Source organism: Lepidochelys kempii, chromosome 27 (assembly GCF_965140265.1).
Source record: "Lepidochelys kempii isolate rLepKem1 chromosome 27, rLepKem1.hap2, whole genome shotgun sequence".
NCBI lineage: Eukaryota > Metazoa > Chordata > Testudines > Cheloniidae > Lepidochelys > Lepidochelys kempii.
In genome coordinates, this window is record NC_133282.1 from 19,542,160 (window position 1) to 19,557,939 (window position 15,780).

Consider the following 15,780-nt stretch of genomic DNA (forward strand, 5'->3'; position numbering starts at 1 on the left):
TCTTGGGAACTTAAGAATTTGCTTCTTAGATTGAAGAGTATGTTGGACCAGTAGTTTGTAATGGACTTCACTGCTGCTATGAGAACCAGATCCCAGTAGCTTTGCATCAGACTTTCTTTGCACTGTGACTTAAAAATTAACACAAGTCTTTCCTGTAATTACTCATTGTCACTACTTTATTAACAATATATTTAAAATCTGAAATAACAGACTAACATTTTGCAAGCAGTATTACTTCTCATTCTCTACAAGAAAAAACTTTGCATAAATAATTTACATGAGAAAATAAATATGTAATTTACTCTTTGAAACAATAGCTTTCACATTTAGATTCTGGTTCCACTTAAAATAGTTGCAAAATATACCAAAGTTGTAAACTCACATCTTAGAAGATTTTTACGTCAATTTTACACAGAAAATACGAACAGCAAGGAATTATATTCCATCCAGATTTTGGATTATGTGATACTACGGTTTGCAGTCCTACAGCATATGTACAGCATTTGAATATTAACTTTCCAATAATACTCTTTAATGTAAAAACACAAACACATGTATGAATGGTGTGAAGCTGTTTAAAAGGAAAGACGCTGTCAAACTGAACTGCACATAGCCAAGACTTCTCAGAAGGAATTCACTGGTTTTCAAATGAGCATAGGCTCACGCCAATGTGGAACCAGCACCTTACCCTCAGAACCTGCCATGCCCAATCCAGCATAACAGAGCATACGGTCAGATGATCCAAACTTTGCAGAACAGAGAACAGAAGAAGCTGACATCTCAGCTTTGATGCTAAAGTCAATTTGCTTTCGGAGGAGTAAGGCAAATACTCAGTATCCTTCCTATTGGCCCTCACTGTCAATTACTGAACTGTGTTAGAAGTAGTTTTAAAAACTCTCGGAAAAATATGTATGGCCCTCCATATATCTGTTTAAAAGATGAACATCATAGAGTTATGGGGTTTGGGAGGGTCCTCCATGTGTCCATCTGCCTCACTCTCCAGCATCTGAGTAGGATTGGTTTCAATATCCCATAGTCATTTCTGATGGTGTCAAATCTCAACCTTAAATCTGTTGAGTCTTGTACTATAAGAGTAAAGATATGGAATGGCTCAGACTCACATTTATACTTGCACTTTGGGATCACAAATTTCATGTTTGACTCATGTTTCTCCTCATTTAAGGAAATTACTTGGGCATGCAGAAATCTGGCAGGACTTTATTCTTTTTCACTGAAACATTTGGATTTCCTTAGTCTGCTATTGCTACTTTCCTAAAATTCAGTCAAAGCTTGTTGACTCTTCTCCTGTTGTTTCCCTACTCTCATTCTTGTCCTGCCTGAAGTGGTTTTGAGAGGGCTTCCAAGGCTCTGTTCAGACAAAGTAAGGACAATGACCTCTTGCAAAGTGTAATATATGGAAGTCACCATAATACCTTTGCTTCCTCTGCCTTTCTCAGTGTGCACACCACAAAACCCTATGCAAATTCCCAGGCTAACTCTCCTTTCACATTGAATTTAGGTGCTGCTCCCACCAGCTCAATTTCTCTCTTTCACCAGACCACAGCTGTTAGAATCCGACAGATTTTGACTATGCGAGCCCTTGACCTAGTGTTGCAGGAGGAATGGGATTCCACTGCGTTCAAAACCTTACTCTGTGGCCTGTCTGTCTGCCATTTGATGAAATGCAAAATATCCAGAGCTGTTGGGCAGTACCTCTCAGAAGGGACCTTCTAATAGGCGTTTTCTAGCTCAGGCTGGTTGGATTTGCTGCCCCTTGCTCTGGAGAGACGAGGCTTCTTGTTTTTCTGAGGCCTGATGGTTTCCTTACCAAAGTCCTTCAGCTCAGACTGGTTATGGTAGCGAGTGTAGCGCTTGCATTTGCATGCGGTGACAGCTCGGATTTTGTAAGTCCGAGTCTCTTCCTGGGGGCAGGCCAGCTGGATGCGCTGAGTGCGAGCGTGCGCGGGAATGCAGCGGTAATCCAGGGCATTCTGGCGCCACCACTTTCCTCTGCCAATAGCGTTAGGGAGGAGGTGGGAGGGGAAACACTGGCCTGAGCAGACCAGCTCCTTTATGGGTTTGAAGCTGCGGCAGGGCCCATCAATGACATACCGGGTGGAGCGCAGCTCTCTGCAGCTGAAATCTGATGCATCTGCAATGAAAAAACAAACTGGTTACAGGCATCTCCATCCCTTCATGTTCATCATGCCTCTAGCCTCATGCTGCAGCTGAAATCCAGCCCCAGGACCTTTAAACCAGCACATTTTTATCCAAAATTGTACTAATAAAGCCCACAAGGAGATGGTTAAAGTCAAGCAAGCATCACCTGGAAATTTCAGGTAAAGTTCTGTCCTACCCAGGAAGCTGCCTACCAGGCAGGAGAAAGGCTGGTGTTGGCATAAAGAAGGATCTGCTTCTCTGTCATTCAGAAATTGAACAATAAGAGCTGGCTCTGCACCAAACCCTGCATCCAAACACCCCCATACTGCAGACCATGTTGCAGCTCAGTATTTGTATAAACAAGAGATTAAAACCTGCAGGACCACGTAGGAAAAAGACATATCAGGTGCTACATGGGAAAACACGTGAGCTAAAAAGGAAGCAAAGAGGATGTGCAGGAAGCTGAGGCAGGAATCAGAACAGCCCTAAGCATTGACCTCTCTGGGCAGAAATAAAGATGTTTAAGGGTTAAATTTTGCTCATTTCCACCTGCGTGATTCTGGAATAACACCACTGGAGACATGGGGGTGAACTGCAGGAGGGCAATGGAGGACCAACAGACTCAGATTCTGCCCCCTTCAAGCCACCTGTGGGCTAAAAACCTTCTCTCATTTACATTAGTTTAACTCAATTGATCTCAGTTGCTCACTTTGGACTTAAGCTGGAATAAGCAAGAGCAAAACTTGGCCCAAAGTTTTGGTGAAAATCGAAATAAAAATTCTTATAGCCAGATTCTGCCTGCACTTCTGCCACTCCACCCTCACTTAGCCGGCCTGCACAGGTGTGAACAAGTGCAGACTTTGTCCCTTCTGTTTTCTGTAAAGGGCCACGGATCCCTGCAAAGGCTTCTGACCAGCATCAGACATGTTATAGGTCTCCTTGTTCTGATCTCCAGAGTCCCTTGTAGTGACATGTGACTAATAACAAGAACAATAAGGAAACTGGCAGATGGCAACTGTGACTAAGGATGGAGTTCCCACCTCTTGGAGAACCCATTAATTCACCACTCATTTGGCGTTCCAGCCCTCCCACTCTCTGTTCTAATCCCACATCATCCGTGTCATTTCCTTCAGTCAGACAGAGGCATCTTCTGCCGAATTAGAAACCTTACCAGGCTTTTGCTTGTGCTTTAATAGATTGCCAGAGGCAAGGGATACAGTAGAAAATATGAGAGTTTCGCTCTAAGGATTTAGAAAAGCTCTTTTAATAGGCAAAGAACTTTCCAGTTAAATAATTGATGCTTCAGACGCATTTATCATCAGAATGGGGAAGAGCTCTGTCTCCATGAGGGTTTCTTTCTGTCTTTGCTCAATCAATGTCCTTAGCTACACATGTTTGAAATGTATGCAGATTGTGAAGACTGTTTAGCAAATAAGGTCTTGAACTTCATCTATCTGAACACACTTTATTCATCTTGTCTAAGCAAAAGAAATACATGGAGCACAAATGAGAATTTAATTGTGACAAAAACCTACAAAGGTGGAAAACCAAAGAGAAGGCTGTTGTCATCCATTCTCCTTGCTGTGAAAAAGGCACATCTCTGCTAAGGCCACTAAAGGAGACTAGTAGCTTGAATTCTGAATTTCTTAGTGGTATAATGTTTTTTAGACACACGTTTCTCTCAGTGAATTTTTAAGGATTTCCCCCTATGCTACAGAACCAGCATTTTTTTTTTAACCCAGCAGAGATCCGCTTTCTGGATATATGTCTATTCATTCAGACTTAGGCTGCAACCCTGTGAACACTTTGCACAAGCTTAACTTTACACTCATGAGTAGTCCCATTGCATTTGGGAGGGGGTTATAGTCATGCAAATATAGATTTTGCCCCTTCATATTTTAGCAATGCTAAAGACTGCACTTACCAGATTAAACATTTTTTGGTCTAGTATTGTGGTTAACATGCTGATACTAAGACCCTGTATGATTTAGCCAGACAGGTTAATCAGATTTTTTATACTCACGCACTTCCTGAGCATTTAAGAAATTGAGTTTTGACTCGGGTAGTCTTAATGGTTCAGACTCTGGCCTTTTATGCCAGCTCAGCAATGGGACACATACATACTGCTTGCTATATTAGACACCTTGGCACATGCCTCAGACATGTGCTGCTTCTGTTGACACACATCCTTCCGTGTTACTTGCACGCTGATCCCACATGATACCACACAGGTGCTAGTCTCAGGTAGTTTCATTTCTGGTGGGGACAACATCTATTATACTGTGGCTCTGATTCCTACCCCGAGCCCACTCCACTAAATACACTGATGCAGCTATACAAATGCATGGCATTCCTCGAGAGAGCCCCACGTCTCTTTGAGGGGTCATGGAATAAAAATCCTCCCCCCACTCCCCCCCCCCCCCGAGTCTTAAGTGTTCCCATAGAGTGGCAGGGAGGCAGATTGCACAACTTGCAATGGGGAGTTGCAGTGGGGGAGGTTTAAATTGGATATTAGGAAAAACTTTTTCACTAAGAGGGTGGTGAAACACTGGAATGCGTTACCTAGGGAGGTGGTAGAATCTCCTTCCTTAGAGGTTTTTAAGGTCAGGCTTGACAAAGCCCTGGCTGGGATGATTTAACTGGGAATTGGTCCTGCTTTGAGCAGGGGGTTGGACTAGATGACCTTCTGGGGTCCCTTCCAACCCTGATATTCTATGATTCTATGATTCTAACTCTAAGGTAAAAAGAAAAGGAGGACTTGTGGCACCTAAGAGACTAACAAAATTTATTTGAGCATAAGCTTTCGTGAGCTACAGATTCCACTGAATGCATCCAATGAAGTGAGCTGTAGCTCACGAAAGCTTATGCTCAAATAAATTCATTAGTCTCTAAGGTGCCACAAGTCCTCCTTTTCTTTTTGCGGATACAGACTAACACGGCTGCTACTCTGGAACTCTAAGGTAGTGAGAGACACTCCCAACAATCTAACTTTCTTTCCAACAGCAAGACAGATTCCTCCTTTGAAGATATGGGATCTTCTACAGGGTCTGCTGCTAGGGAGGGCAGCCAATGCTGGGCCTGGGCAGGAGCATTCCATGGGACTGTGGCAGGGATGGGCTGGAAAGAGGGAATTGTGCCCTGTCATGATGCTGGGATGTTATTAAAACCTATGAATTTGACCCCCCTCAGAAAAAGAAAAGGGGTGCTTGTGTTTTAAAAAAATATTTTTCTAGCCCCATGTTTGTGATAAGTTTCGGGGTCTCAGTCCAGTTCCCAAACCAGCACATACCACCATCCCAGAGAGCCCTCAGAGACAGCATTATTTAGTCCCCTTCCTGAGAGCCTCAGCACAGAGGCCATGGACTGAATTCCCTTCTCACCTTTAATCTCCCCTAGAGGAGGAGTCCTTCTGGGTGAGGAGAGTGAGGCACAGTGGGTGTGGGAATTCTGCCCTGCATCTGCTCTGGGACTAAACACATTTCAGTCTGTAGGGGTCAATCTGGCACCTTTTGCCAGCATGGAATTCACTTTTAAATTCTTTTTTTCTTGGCGGTGCTTGTGGCAACTCCCCTGACCATTCTCTTCCCCTTCCTCAGCCCAAGCATATGCGTTTCTGAGCCATTGGTGCTGTCGGATCTTTAGCCAAATGCCCTGGTACCATGCTGAATTTCTTTCGGGATGCCTCCTGATGATGTTGGTTCTATTTAAAGTATCAGTCCAAGCTGCAGCTGTACAGAACAGAGAGCTCCCAGAATAATAAATGCTCCTCCCACTGATCACATTCAGTTGTGGATTCCCTCTGTGAAAGCTTTAAACTGCTAATAACAGGCTTATGTTGCCTACTGGAGTCTGCCCATGAGACACTAAGCAGCACCTTTCTCAAGTACAGCTCAGTACAATCAAACATCTGAGCGAACAACCATCCCTGAAGTGTTCCTCTAAGAATATTTAACAATGCTCTCATTATCACCTCCATTCCCCGGCCCTTGCCCTGTTCTGTTCTCAAAGGAAGACGGGCTCCCCTGGATACCTGCTCACCGTGTTTACAGCATGAGGACAGCACTAAATCATGTCAGTCACTAATATTCCTGGCCGGCCTTGCTATGGTAAAAATATCTTTTGCCCAGGCCAATTCAGTGTTGCACACTTCCACATTGCAGCTGCTCTGCTTATAGCTCCTAAGCTATTCAGATGGATTTATTTCTGATCATTTTACAGTGCTAAACTCCACCTACAGTTGTAAAAAAGCCACTATAACTTCTGTAACAGGACAGACACTGAGATACTACTGCAGTGGGCCACATAAGTACCTACAGATAACGAAGTAGATGTGAAACTGTTAGATATAGATAACATCTTATTTCCCTGTTGGGTAATAATCACTATTACTGGTCTCTGTTTAAGAAATGGCATAGCAAACACTGGGAAGGGTAAACAGGAGATTGAATTTGTTATCACTACAGCAGTTTACCCAGTGTTAATTCATCACTATATGCTCATGCACAGTAACAGAAAACCCCACAGGAAATTGTGTTGTTAGGTTCTGAGGCTGTAATATAACATTTATTTTTCTTACCGTTTGGATCCAGAGACTGCTGTGGCTGTCTTCCCCCATGTTTTGCCTGGTTCATTGTGTTGTTGTTGCTGTAAGTCTGCTCCACTGGTGTTTCTGTATTTTCAGGGAGCTCAGGAATGATTTCTGTAGCATCATTTTTAAACACTTGCCACCCTTCTACCGTGTGGATGGCAATTTGGATCAGGACACAGACAGAGCACACAGCCCAAGAGATCTGCATAGTGGCAGCACAGAGATTAGCCTTTCAGCACTCTCACAGTCTCAAATCCCAGGCAAAGGCAAAATATTCTCCTTTTTTAAATCCCTCTTAGAACCAAGCAGCCAATGACTTCACAAAGTGGGAAGGGCCAGACAACTCATTCATCCCAGATCTGTCACTGTAACATGGGGAGGCGGGGTAGTTTCTCCAAAACATTCTACAACTTTTATCCACACACTTAAAAACTTGTCCCTTGCTTCATTCTTCTGCCAGGCACCAGTGTCGACTGATAGTCATATCTGCCAGGAGACTCATCAGTCTGCAGCTCATCCCAGGCCTAACAAATGTTTTCACAATTAAAAAATGCTTTTCCTTCCATATTTGTTTCTTTGGCTCCTGGTTTTCCAACCATTTTAAGACTAGGTTGCCTAATAACTTCTCCTAGAATAGTGTGTCTGTGATTTTTCTATTTTTTAAGCTATAAAATAAACAAACATTAGGGAGAAGGAGCCAGATGCTACACACTGTACAGCTTGATAGGATATTTCTCTCTTGTTGCATTTGCCTTTGGGTTGATTGCACATTTTTAGACGCACTGCCCTTTGTTACTGGTACTTATCACCACGAGAGGGTTGCTGACTTTTAGATACAAGAGTGTGGGTAAACTGTTGTTTAAAAGCCGTGGTTGCTCTGTGTATAAGAGATGATGAATGATCTTCTGGTTAAGGCACTAGACTGAGACACAGGACAACCCCAGCTCTGGTACAGATTTCTTGGGTGATGTTAGGTGAGTCACATCATCTCTATACCTCAGTTCTCCATCTGCAAGCTGTGGACAATCATACTTCCCTATTGCATGGGGTGTTGTAAGGAGACATATCTTAATGTTTGAGAGGTGCTTAGCTACGGTAATGAGGCACCATGAGCATTTAGAAAGAGCTGTTTGCTTAAAGAAGGCAGCTGTGTGGGGAAGCCTGGTTGTGTTGCACACTGCACTGTTTCAGAGTAACAGCCGTGGAAGAATTTGATCTCGGACCAACTCAGCCTTATGAAACTATTTCATTTATAACAGATGCAAAGGGTATAACTGAACTCCACTCTTTAAATTGTTGTTCAGAGTGTCAAGAGCAACCTCCATTATCTGACTGCATTACCTTTTGTCCTACCTACTCAACAGCCAAAACAGGTGGGTCTGTCTGTATCTCCCTACCTACTTGGGACTCATCACTTAGGGCTTGAATTCCATTCTGACAGTCCTACTAGCCTAACAAGGAAAACAGGTGTGGCTGAAGTTAATACATCAAATATTCGGGACAAATTCATCCCTGGTGTAACCTCACTGAAAATAATGGAGTCATGACAGGATGAATTTGAAAGGAGACACACACACGGATGTACGTGTATAGGTCAGGTTTCACAGTGGTAATAAGGTGGATGGGTTTTAAACAATGGACCCATGGTACATGATGGCCCATTTCTGATTCAGTGGCATCTACCATATATTGTGGAGCTGTCTCTTTAGTCTCTTTTTCACCCAAAGTTATGTAATTTTACGTCTCACTCAGAGAATCTTCCTTTCCGAAATATCCCTTTGAGCATCTAAAAGCAATAGTAATCTCTCTTCCTTAATATCTCCTTCCCTCTTCCACCATCTCTCTGTTTCCCTTCTGTTTATGTGGAGGGATGCCACATAGTTTTCCTTGTTTCCTTCATGCATGAAGCTTTTTGTGCAGAGTTTATCAGAAAATCATTCATTGATAAGAAGTGTCGCCAACCAATTCTATTTGGATGGTTACATAAACATTCCACCACTATTGTTTCCTTTCCCTCTATAAACACACAATCTGCTCTGATTCGCTTTCATTAATAACTTCCTCTAATATTCAACGCAATGACTGCTAAACCCTGAGATTCACATCCACTCCAAACACTGAGCCATTTCAAAGGCAGGTGTTTTTCCAGAAATCATTTTTCCTCAGGACAATGCAGGTTGTAGATGTGCAGGTGCAGATGGATTCTGCACAACAGACAAGTTGGCTACAACTTACTTTAGACATCATAATACCTCCCATTTGTATAGCCCATTGAGTTCTGAAGGATCCCAAAGCACTGCACACACACTGTGTGATAGGTTACTTCACCTACCACCACTGGACTGGAATATTGCAAAAGAATTAGGTAAATGCATGGAGGATAGGTGCATTGGTGGCTATTAGCCAAGTTGACCAAGGACACAACCCCATGCTCCAGGAGTCCCTAAATCACTGACTGCCAGAATCTGGGATTGGAGGACAGGAGATGGATCACTCGATAAATTACTCTGTTCTGTTCATTCCCTCTGAAGCAACTGGCACCAGCCACTGTCTGAAGACAGGCTACTGGGCTAGATGGATCATGGGTCTGACCCAGTCTGGCCATTCTCATGTTTGAGTGCACTGACCAGCCATGTTACATGCTAGATTAGATTTGTAGGAAAGACAGTTCCTGTATCCAGGGTCATTTTACATAAATCTGGTGCCCTGGCAAGATACATTCTACATAACAGCCTACTCTTGCCAAAAGAACCATGTGATTTTTGAATGCTCCATGCGAGAGCAAAGCTTTGGCTTCATATTTCATCTGAAAATTGCCACCTTCAGCAGCAATGCGCCCTCTAGCACGAGGCTGGGACACTAATTCAGTATCGACTTAGAGGAAAGAGTGCCACTTAGTTAATTCCCAACCATTCTTTCAGCAGTTCCCAGGACGTCTTTGACCTGAGTACTAACCCGTCCACCCATACATGGCTTAGGGACTTTGACTGGATCACAGTCATGGCAGCATGTACAGAAGATGGATGGACTGGGCAGGAAGTGTGCAGAGCACCAAAGAGAGTTAATACTGATAATCACAGAGGAGTTTCCACTCACGCACCACTCTATCTAACCGTCTCCAGAATTGCACATTTCTAAATAATGAAGTTGCCTGTCTGTAGCTACCTTTCATGGCATGGCAAAGCGTCTGCACAGAGAATATTTCACAGGATCGTACTATCATTGTCAATGTCAGATCTTTAGTACAAACATCACATTTAAGGAATCTGGTCTTAGGGATGCACAAAGCACAAAACTTTCTTTTCTCATATATGTAATATTGAAGGAAGAAATATGTTTAAAAGCATTGTGCTAATGTTTATCTGTGTTGCTCATTGGGGTCCTGGGAGAAATAATGCAAAAATTAGGACACCCAAAATCAGACCACACTTGAAAACTTTGGCTTAAACAACTAGCCCAAGGGCTCAGCCTCCGTGGATGAGGCAGGAAAAGAGCTTAAATCTCAGTCTTGAGTCTAGTGCCTTAACTACAAGCAAGCCTACCTCTTTTGGCAGCCCCTTACCTCAGTCCATTCACATCATCTGGCTTCTGCAATGAATGAAGCAGGTGTGCTATGGGTTCCAGCCTCATCCACGGTTCATCCTGCACACCAAATGAAGCAGTGTGGTCCGCTGAAAAAAATAGGTTGTGATTCTGCCTGTCAGTAGACTGCATCATAATGCATACCCACTAACGGGCAGTATTAAGTATACAAGAGACCCATCTTCAGCACTGCAACTCTATTCTGTAAGCTGAAAGAGCAGCCCTGCTAGCTCTGCCATGTGGGGATACGTGGTACAGGGAACGAACTGGCATTCCATTCTTGGAGTTTCTGGGTGCTGCTGTCTAGACCTACCACCACATTCTCTGTTAGCCTGAGGCCCTTGATGCTGTTGTCTAGAGGCCCAGTGCTGCATTATGCAGGCACACACATGTAAAAATAGCTTCTGAAAGCAAGCCTGTCATGTGAAACATCTGGTGCTCAGTGGAACCACTGGAGCGGGAGAAATACCTGGGCAAGGGACATTCTGGCCTGTGAGCTATGTGTGCGTTTGAGCTCTGCAGTGAATTATGGCTCACAATTTACAAGCTGTCCAGGCTTTCAATTCCACAGAAGATCAAGGGGCAGAATTTCCCTGCTTCTTGAGCTGCTCTTTGCACCTTTGTGGATGCTGCTAAACCAACCCTGCTGGGGCAGCTTTTAGTTCTGGTTCATAAAGCTTCTGCTGAAGAGCAATATGTTGCCTTTTGAATGCATCAGGCTGCACCCAATGACTTGCATTTGTATTTTCAAAACATTGCAGCAGAAGGGAGGGGTTGGAGGTGGGAGGAGAGTAGAGTGATCAGCTGTCCTGATTTTATAGGGACAGTGCCAATATTTGGGGCTTTGTCCTATATAGGCATCTGTTACCTCCCATCTTGCTGTCTGGTCACCCTAGAGGAGAGACTCCCTAGCTTCCTACTAGGACATCTCTGCCCCTCCTCTTTAATGTCTCAGTTCAGACACTGCAACCACAAGAGAGTCATGCTACATAACACACATTAGAAAAACTCCAGATTTCCACTGTAAGAGCCCCTGGGGATGCTGAGTGATGGGGATAGTCTGGAGGAAATCAGGGCAGGCATTACCGTGAGTGTGATGGTAACTTTGAGGTGGGGAGTGTCCCACCCCATAGAAAAAAGGAACTTCAAACTATCTCAATAGCGACATGTCCTGGAACCAAGACTAGCTTTAAAAAGAGGCTTTTAAATCTGTTCATTAATGTATTTATAGGATGGGAAGTGTCACTGGGCAAGCATGTCAAAGTGGCTTGTCTTTAGCATCATCTAGTGACAAGGGATGGAATTATGGCTCCATTTGGTGAAGAATGATAGGGTTATAGCACCATCTGGTGGGAGTTGCAGGGCTAGCTCCCACAAAGTAATGGGATTACAAACAAATCCTTAATTCAAATACCTGAAGAACATCCTGTACCTTAGGGCTTATTTTCAAAGGGAATGAATGGGTGAGTGGTAGAAAGAATAAGCACTTGCATCAATTGCTGCTTATTCAAGAATTATAGCTACTTAAAATCTAACAACTTACAGGCAATACAGAGCTGCTGAATTTAAAACTAAAATTAGAACAGATATGTTGGTGTAACCACTGTGCTCTTGACAAGGATTGTTTCATTTTGCCAGTGTGGTACCTACTAAAGCCGTGGCATATTTTCTCTAAGAGGTGCATGGGTCTCTTTGCCGATTTAATGTTTGGTATTGCAAACCCATAGGGCTTTAGCCATGTACCCTATATTTGTTTAAGTGTAGTGTACATAGGAGGACGCTTGGGTAAATTGGTGCTATATAAATAAAATGTTACGATTACTAATCATCTTTGTTAATGGGATCCATTATCCCTTCGGTTTGTGCAGTGTTTCTTAGCTGTTCATTATTCTTTAAGATAGGGGTACTTGCTATATAGCCAATTCTCAGTCTGACGGCTGTGTCTGATTTTTGCCATGTACATTTCAAAAATCTTTTAATGTTTTAGAAGGGAATAGCTGATGCCAAATCCTTTGAAACCTCACTATCATGATTCTTGAATATGTCACTATACAACCTTTATTCCTCTGTCAAAGATAGCCATCCTAGCTAATTAAAATAATACTCTGTGCAACCAACTTAAATTGCAATGAGACAATGTGGATGAGATACTATCTTTTATTGGATCAACTTTTGTTGGTGAAAGAGACACACTTTTGAGCTTACACCAAGCTCTTCTTCAGGTGTGGCACAGCTAAATATATGGTGGAACAGACTGAACTGTAATGGGCAATCCTAACTGAAATGAGTTTAAATACATGAGTAAGTCAAGTAAAGCACCTACTTCTACAATAAGGGCCATACGTTGCCCTCATTTACACCCATGTAACTCCACTGATTGAAGGAAGAACAGAGCTGTAGATGGTGGCACAATGTGGGAACAGCCTAAAGTGTGAGACAGTGAATGTCAGAGATAGATATGTCCATAAATCAGGAATAATCTCATTGAGAGGAAATAGAAAGAAACTCATTGTGATTGGCTAAAAGATCATGTAATGCCATCAAACGTCAATCACTTTCAATTTAATTCTTCAATGTAACGTCAAAAAGCCAATCCATAGTTACTTAAATCATTGATTTCTCTCATAGTAAAGTGAATTCTCCATATCCCTGTACAGATAACTGACATTTAATGCACCCTGGGTTTGGGGGCTCTATTGATCTGACAAAAGAAATCCAGTAAATGTTTCTTTTATAGGAATGGGGGAAAGGAGAAGCAGATTAAAATTCTTGTTGCCTGGATTTGTGTCTTGTGCTAATATTACAGTGCACTCAAAATTCTTTTTCTTGGTGTGGATATGCCAGATAAGATCAGTCTTGGTCTAAGGCTAAGGCATCTCTGCTACAATAGACAGCCACCTTGTAACACCAACTGGGGTCCGCTGTTTGAAACAAACATTACTTTACTCCCTCTCAGTTCACCCCAAGGCAAGGCAGTGGTGCACGTGCACACACACACCCAGGAATCAGACACACAAGAAGAGGCTGTGCTCTGTGTTTAGAGAAATATCCATAAATGTTGGTGTTAGGAAGAATATGCACCAGTGCTATCTACAATAGTCTGCTGTGCCTGTGTCTGTCAGTTCTCCCACGCTCCACCAATATCCAGTGCTAGATGAAAATCAGACCTGCTAACGTGTTTGCAATCATGTCACCTACTAGTGGCTGGTAGTTCACAGAGGGTAAACTCAATACACCACACAAGCAACAGCATTTCAAAGATTATTGCTTGTCATCTAGTAACCAATGTTCATCCTCCATAAAAGATTCAGAGTGAAATTTACTCATGTGCACAGGTCCGATGCACCACTTAAGCCCTGAGATAGTGTTTCTAGAACACTGCATGAATGAGTGCTAACACTAAGAATTAAAACAGCAGGGGATTTTCCCCTGTGGTTAGAAATGGGAAAGACTTGATGACATAAAATGTGTCTGCAGCTGGGAAATGGTTGTTTCAGTAATGGGAGATGGCTTGAAACACTCAGGGCTAAAAGGTTTCAGAGTAAGAGCCGTGTTAGTCTGTATTTGCAAAAAGAAAAGGAGTACTTGTGGCACCTTAGAGACTAACCAATTTATTTGAGCATAAGCTTTCGTGAGCTACAGCTCAGAGTAACATCCATGGGAGTTCTGTGCTTATCACTTTTGCCATTGTTCTTCCAAACAGAATAAATATGCATTATTAATTATCCCACATATATCTGCATACAGCTCTGACAGCCAGGAAAGAGAGACCATTTGTTCAGCCATTATGGATACAACTTTGAGATATCATTTCTGAATTGCAAGCAGTGAGGAGAGAGGATTTGTGGGAGGAGTAAGAAATAAGCAAGCCAAGGCCCTAAAAGAGATGCCATGACGCAGATGAGATTCAGCAGTGAGGAAAGGGGTTACAGCAACTCTATGAAAAAGAGCTCCCTGCTCCACAAAAATGTTTCATCCTTGGTTCTCTCTTCTCCTCCCTTTCTCTCACACACCCAAAAAAGAAAAGAAAAACAACCAACTTTTTGGGGGGTTAAGATTTGTAGATTTTATTTACTTGGGGGATTTCTACAGTAACACCAGGGGAAACCACTGCTTACATTGAGCGCTTTCTACACCAGCTGTGAGGTGCCCAGAGGTGTATTCTCAGTGCAGATTTAAACCACGACAGCAATGAGACAATGCTTAGACTTGCAGAATAAAAGATCTCAAATGGGTAACCCAAGTTCACAGCCTAGCCCCATCCAGCTGCTTGAAGTTCTGCAGTTTAATCTGTTTGGTGGCAAAGTCTCATTTTTCAGGTTCTCTCTCCCCTTGCCTCCAGTAGAAGCAGAGCCTAAATCCTGTGCTGCAGAAGATATCAATACTGTCCATTCACACTCTTGGTGTTGCTATTCACAAGTCTTAATAAGCTATGTGCAAACACTCAGCTGCCAGCACACATGCCCACTTAAAGATGCATGGCCTACTCTTCTGAGATTAAGGGTGCTCAGTATTTTTATGAACTCAGTGGCAGTGGAGGTGCTCAGCACCTCTGAAAATCAGCTCACTGCAATTCAGCTCTCAAAAATCCATATCTGCTCTGCTATATTTTTTCACCTTTGATTCTTTTTAAGTGGTAGTTACAGCACATAATGTAACAAGTACGACTTGGAAAGCTTTGTTTGTGGCCAGCATCTGAGATGGAAGAAAGGGACTGGTGCACCACAGAAAAGGGGGCAGAGTCCCCTTTTCATGAAATTATAAACATCTTAGCTGTGCCTAAAAACTGACTTTGTGTTTAATAAAGTAGAAAATTGTTCAGTGTTTTGAAAATGTAAGCTACAATCAATGTGGATTTGGGTAATTAACTTACAAACGTTTAATTTCAATTGACAGGTGCTGACATCTTATAGCAATTGGCATAATTTGAGACACTAGCAGGACACACTAAGCTCAGTCCCAAATGCTGCAGCTTTTCAGCAATGTGGGAGGCTTGTGATGAAATTTTAAAAAGTCTTATTTTTGAACAGTTGATTCCTGGAAAGAACATTTCTGCCCAGACTGCAACAAGGGAAAGTGGAGGGAGCTTTAACAGAACTGCTAAATCAGGGCTGTTCCAGCATTTCCAAAATGAGCTACTTTTTTGATTAATAAACACATTTTCATTTTGCGTTTAGGACAGATCCTCCCCTTTTCTGCCCTTTTGCATTTTTACAGAATGTGCCAATAAGTAGCAGGTAACCTGTGGGGATTGAACCCAGATTGTGTGTGTACAGAACCCAGGTGATTGTGCAAGTTGTTTGAGTATTCTCTTAATGTCCATAGAAATCATATTCTACTGAGAACCTCTCTTCAGGTGTGAGGCAGCTCTTCTCATTTGCTGTAATTATGGCCATCTGTGACATTCCCCTTGAGGACTGCTGCAATTCCATGCAAATTACACCGTAATG

General features: G+C 42.7%; 1 protein-coding gene across 1 annotated transcript; it reads right to left on the minus strand.

The window, feature by feature from the left end:
• Positions 1 to 341: 341 nt before the first annotated feature.
• On the minus strand, positions 342 to 7,163 carry SOST (sclerostin). The gene is made up of 2 exons (XM_073325724.1): positions 6,737 to 7,163; positions 342 to 2,152 (listed from the first exon to the last, which is right to left on the minus strand). The coding sequence occupies exons 1-2, from the start codon at positions 6,954 to 6,956 to the stop codon at positions 1,731 to 1,733; spliced, it is 642 nt and encodes a 213-aa protein (XP_073181825.1). The 5' UTR covers positions 6,957 to 7,163; the 3' UTR covers positions 342 to 1,730.
• Between the last annotated feature and the right edge of the window lie 8,617 nt (positions 7,164 to 15,780).